Below are 6,354 nucleotides of genomic sequence, written 5' to 3'. Positions count from 1 at the left end.
TGAATAAATTTCTCCTCTTAAATTAACTTTTAAAATGTAATTAATTCCGATATATTTTCCCCACACCTATTTTGGATCATGATCAGATTGGGAAGGTCGGTGCTGATTGTAAAGCCAACTAATGGATATTAATTTTTTTGAAAAAGAAAAAATTCTTTTTCTGAAAAAGACAAGAAGAAGCAAACTGATATGTCATGATCATTATTACCATACAAAAGTTAGATAAATAAAACCAACTTGGACTGCAAAAACAAGAAAGACATTTTCATAATAAATAAATAAATAAAGACATTCAACTTTAAAAAAAATTGGAAATTAAAAAACCAACTTTCCTACGGATGGCTTTAAAATTAAATTTAGGGGGAAAAAAAAAGTTAAAGGTCAATTCCCTGTGGCTATTGGAAGAGTTCAATTTAATTTATTTTTAATTTTTTATTTAATTTAATTGAAAATTTTCAATTTAAATTTAATTTAGTCTAAAAATAAGAAAATAAAAAAAATTAAACATCTTGATTTTTGGACTTAAATCAAGAAATAAAAAAATTTAGTCTCAAAATTAAGAAATCAAACTTCTTTATTTTTTATTTAAATCAATAAATCAAAAAACTTAACCTATAAATTTTAATTTTTGGCCTAAATTGAGCTTAAATTAAAATTTTTAGACTAGTTTAGATAAAAAATTAAAATTAGGCTAAATTAAACTTTCTCAATAAATGCAGGGGCTAAATTGAATATTTTACCAAAAAAATTATGTAATTTTATACTTTAGCACGTCATGGACCGTTATATGATTTTTATCAATTTGATACGATTTACTTTTCTCCGTTAGCAGATGTAGATTGAACTGCTAGTTACCATTAAATGATGCAAACAAGGTAAACATGTTGTGATGGCATGTAAATGTCACATTATCACATTTGTCATATCGTCATTATTTAACGGTAACTAATGGTTTGATTCACATTTATTGATGAAGAAAAACATAAGATATAAAATTAACAACAATTAAATTATGATCTTTCATGTGTTAAAGCATGAAATTATAAGGTTTTTTTTTTAATTATAATAAAAAATTGCTTCAAGTTAATTTTTTTTAATTAATTATATATTCCATATATAAATTATCCACACATATAACAAAGGAATTTATATTTATATAATTGCTAAAATATCATCGTTCAAAGCAGCAATGTTAGGGACATTTTAATATATTTTTCTAAAATAGAGAGTTAGTGTTAAAATTTATACATGAAACAATAGTTTGGCTAAAATTTAACTCTGATTTTGACATATTTAATTGGAATGATACGGTGAAATATAATTAAAAAATAGATGAAAGAACTTAAGTATGTTTTAATTTTTTTTTTAAATAAAGAAAAAGTTTATTGGGAGAGTTCAATTTAACTTATTTTTATTTTTTTTATCTAATTTAATTAAAAAAATTCAATTTAAACTTAATTTATTAAAAAAATAAGAAAATAAAAAAATAGAGAAAAAGTTTCAATAGTAGTAAAAAATAATTTACTCTTCAATTAATAGGGACTTCTAAAATGGGACAATGGTCACCTTGATGTCTAATGTATGAGCTACATGAAATTTACAAACCTTGTAAAAAGTTGCAGCTAAAATAATATCACACGTTCGATGTTTGTCTTTTGTACTCTAGCTCTTGTAAGTTTCTTTCTTGACCTGCAAACCATTGAACTGTTCTCCTTGCTGTTGGTAACCAAAGCTTCCTTATCCTGTCTTCCTTTTCACTACTACTCCTCGGAGATAAGGATTCTTTGATTTTGTTCCTCACATTTAGCTCCTTGAACCTTGAATAGATTGTAATCTCAGACATTGATCTCATCTCCGCAGGATTAATCATTTGCCTTGAACTTTCCTCCTGATATGAAGTAGAGAGTAAACATGAAGTTGAAAATGAATCACTTCTGTCAGCTTTGCTAATCTTGGACTCGTATAATCTCTTCCTCTCTAGGTCCTCTTTGATCTTTTCTATATTTTCATTCATGGAGAATCCTGTACAGCTGCTTGAATTTGCAGGGGAGAACCTGGTGCTTGACATGACATTAAGCATCTCAGAGTTCAAGAACAACAAATCTGAGGAATTAACATCACTCCATCGGTTCTTGATAATAACATCAGAAACAATGATCTTGTGCTTGAATTTATGCAGAAGTTCCTGGCTATTATTACCTTCTTGATTTCACAAGTAATAATTCTTCATTTTTTTCCTTTGTCATTGCTTCCAAGGTTAAATCTTGATGACCCATGATAATCTTGCTCTCTCTGGACGAAGAGTTCAAGATTGGGATCCTCAGATAGATTGGAAGGGTTCTGTAAGTATCTCAAACTATTGGAAAAGCTGAAGCTCTTGAGGTCCTTTGGATCGAACTTGTACCTGCAGAGAGGACAGCTAGAGTGACTTTCTAGCCACTGGTCTATGCAGTTCTTATGAAATGCATGCTTACAGTTGGGCAACAATCGAAGAATCTCGGTTTCTTCGAATATTGATAAGCAAACTGCACACTCTAAGCCTTGTTTTGAGCCCTTGAGAGAAGAAAACCTGAAAAAGGGGAGCGAATCAATCACCGCTCTATCAATGCCAGAAAATCTAGACCTTGAACTACTGAGACCAAGGAAATTTTGGTGATTTGTGTCATGGACTAAGAGATCATCAATTGTGTTTCTGTGACAGAATTTTGAATAGGCAAGTATGAGAAAAGTTACAGAAAGCATAATTGAGATAATGCCAATGACTGCTGCGAGGGTTGGATGGAGTGGATTGAGGATACCCGAATGAGAATTCCATGTGTTTTGGGCTTTGACATGGAAGAAGAAGCAAGGAATTATGAGGAACACTCCCAATTGGTTCATAGGAGAAAACGCAAATTTTTATTTTCTGAATAAATTCTTTTGCTTCTTGTAAACAGTATGTATGGAACTCGGCGACATTAATGGATTTTTTTAGAAAGATTTAAACTTATATGGGATTATTATATTTTATTTTATTTTTTAAGTTCAATGGGTCCCCAGAGAAGCAACTCTTGTGGTTTGTCGAATTTGCCTCTTTGTCCATTTGATAAAAAGTTATTAGTAATCTCATCCTCATGTGTAATTAACAGGTTATCTATTAAAATAAAATGGGTATCTTGGCTTATGAGGATAGGAGAGTCTGCAGTCTGGTAATTAATGATGATCATTTGTCTTTTATTATGTTGGTATTGGCATGAATTATTATTAGATTTCACATAATGCATATATATTATCCTTTTCAAGTACAAGCATAGGATTGCATTTGCAGTCAACCGACTCCTGGTCCTGGATTCCTCATTAATTACCAGCCTAGGATATGGCTGAGATTAATATTTCATTAGCAGGATTAAAACCAGATTCAAGTCCACCCTTAAGAAATTCAGATTATATCCAACTGGAACCTCTACCAATATAAACCAGGAATAACAAATGAATTAAAATTTTAATTCGGTAGTAATAAAGTTCTCTCCACTGCAAGAAATATCTTGATTTCTAAAGGATTTGTTTCCATTGCTAATTAATTAGACATAGATTGACAAATACTCAGCCTGTTAGTCTCAAGAGGAGAATATGAATAAAGTTTAATTGAGATGAGTACGGAGAATCTTCCAGTCCTGTCTTGTGTCACACCTCAACCAGCCTCAACTTTAGTATCTGAGCCTTTACCTTCTACTAGTTTAGTTAATCTTACATATTCTCTATCTTTATCTCCTTCTTGTAGAAGAACTTTGTTCTCCAAAATAAATAATCTTGTTGAAATCTCTCACATCTCTGAAGGTGCTCAAGTGGCAGAATCTCTTTTTTCCTTTTTAAGCCCTTATAATATATACAGGAGATCTAATTCCTTTACCAAAAATATTCGATCACTAATCTCTTTAAGAAGATCTGTTACTAAAGAATATGTATAGACTTCTCGTCTTAACCATTGTGCCCTCAGATCCACTACCACTAAAAAACATGTCACTCTGGAGATTCCTTCTCTTTTTGTCCCTTAATAGAAAAGACAATGGTACTCCCATCTACACTTTGCAGCAGTAAGAATAGTCTTCACTCTACATGGATGAAGAAGACTACTTGTTACTGCCAGACTCTCTTTACAGGACAACAGATTTCTTAAATATGAACACGCTGTGATTGGTACTTGCATCTCTACTTTCTATGCTGAAAATGTGGTACTTACCTTTTTTCCCAATTACAACATGTCTCTGCAAGATCAAAATCTTCTCATAGCCCTAAAAGTTTAAGTTCAGCTAATTGAAGCTGAACATATGGTATCCTCTATGGCAGCAACCCTTCACCACCAAATCATTGATTGCCTCCAAGATCATGCTATTGATTTGTCCCAATCACGAGTCTCTTCAGATGCTCTATATATCCTTTCAGATACAGAGTCTACTCCCACAATCGTTTAGATTCTAAGACAGTTATCTAGAGATGAATTGGTAAAGTTAATCCCTACGAAATGACTGACCAACTATGAGAAGCTCCACAATAATTCTCATCCTGTACAGGCCATAGAACTTTCGTTCCATAGGTAATTTGATGGAACTATTAAAATAGTGATCAAAGCTTTAGGAAGCTCTTCTGAATCCTCATCAGCAGTTTTCGCACTATAATGATCTCTTCTGTCACAAAAAGGAGAGATAAAACTCATGTGAATGCATTCATGGCAAATGGAACACCTGTTTACATTGATAAAATCAATGGACATTTTATTTGGGATGTCCCTGGATCAAGAATGTGTGATAACAGTTGCAACTACATCCATGAAATTGAACAATATGATGAGTGCCGCCACAAAAGACTAATAGTGCCAAAAAGATTCTCTTCATGTAGGGCCTACAAACCACAAAGAAATTTTTCTCCAGATTCTGGTCCATGGATTAGCATCAGCAAAGAAATATAACGGCATAATCCTTTGCCAATTTATGAAATGGCTTTGAAAATCTTGAGGAACGAAAGAGAAAGAAGAATAAATAGAAAATTTCTACACCTCCTACACTTCCCTTAGTTTCTCCTTGTACGATGTTCTCTCAAGAAGACTTTGAAGAAAATTTTCCTCCTTTATGCCACAACTTCTATCCCATCCAGAGGTTGGCTTATCGTCCTTTTGCCTAGTTATCCACTATTGATTTGGAAGGCCAGTTAAAACCTTTATCCCAAGCAAAAGAAGTGCTAAATTAGCAGACTTTAAATGCCAAAGCTGAAAACAATTTCTTTGAGAAGATTGACTCAACGATTAACTTAGTAGTTGGTTAACAAAAACCAAGGTTGATACTCTGTCAACCTAGGTGATGCATGCATTTTATATCATCATTTAGGTATAATTTTTGCACATAATTTACCCTTGTTCATAGTTATTACTATAGATATTAGCATATATTTAGGGGGTGTTTGGTTTACCTGTTGGGTGCAGCTGATAGCTGATAGACACTCAAACAGGTAAATTGTGGTGTTTTGCAAGTTTAAAAAAATAGAGTTGATAGCTGATGGGCAACTGATATGATACCCATCAGCAATAGTTTGTATCAGCTCTATTTTTGGAGCTGTTTCTCATCAGTTGATAGCTGATCTGGTTTTATTTTTTATTTTGACCATATTATCCTTTTTTATTTAACTTGAAAATTAATATTATTAATATTTTTATTTTTTTATTTGTAATTTTAATATTTTAATTAACGTATTTCAACTTTGTTAAAATATTTTTATTAATAACATAAAATATAAAATATTTATTTATATCCAAAAACTTAAAATTAATTATAAATTTTTCTATTAACAATAATAATTATTTTATTATTTTATCTATATTTTTAAAATTATTTAATTATCTTAAAAAATATTATTTTCTTATTTCAATAATAAAATAAATGATATAATATAAATGATTATTAATTATATATTTATTTAAATAATATAATATATTAATTTAATAATTATATATTTAATTTAATAATAAAATAAATAATATAATGTAATAAATTTATAATTTTATATTTATTTAAATAGTGAAATAAATTATATGATATATACCCTTATTAGTCATTTCACATATTAACAGTAACAGCTAAATATAATTTTACCAAACACTTAATATAAAATAGTTATCATCAGCTATCAGTTATCAGCTATCAGCTAACAGTAACAGCTATTAGCTAACAGCTATCAGTTGTATTCAACAGTTAATCTAAACAGGCCCTTAGTCAATTTTGCCTTTTTACACTTCTTAGTTTAATTTATGGAATTTATTTGTTTTGTAGGTTAAATTTGGAGAAATTTAGTGTATTTTGATCAAAGCAGCCATTTGGAAGAAAT

The 6,354-nt window shown here is 30.3% G+C and overlaps 1 protein-coding gene across 1 annotated transcript; it reads right to left on the bottom strand.

Moving 5' to 3' along the window:
* Positions 1-1,527: 1,527 nt before the first annotated feature.
* On the bottom strand, positions 1,528-2,942 carry LOC110665821 (E3 ubiquitin-protein ligase ATL42-like). Its single transcript, XM_058129888.1, is given in 2 exon segments — positions 1,528-2,238; positions 2,241-2,942. Coding segments are annotated over 2 exon segments (1,245 nt in total). The 5' UTR covers positions 2,881-2,942; the 3' UTR covers positions 1,528-1,633.
* Positions 2,943-6,354: the final 3,412 nt, after the last annotated feature.

Source organism: Hevea brasiliensis, chromosome 11 (assembly GCF_030052815.1).
Source record: "Hevea brasiliensis isolate MT/VB/25A 57/8 chromosome 11, ASM3005281v1, whole genome shotgun sequence".
Taxonomy (NCBI): Eukaryota; Viridiplantae; Streptophyta; class Magnoliopsida; order Malpighiales; family Euphorbiaceae; genus Hevea; species Hevea brasiliensis.
The sequence above is the reverse complement of the archived record's forward strand: the minus strand, read 5'-3'. Positions and strand labels throughout refer to the sequence as shown.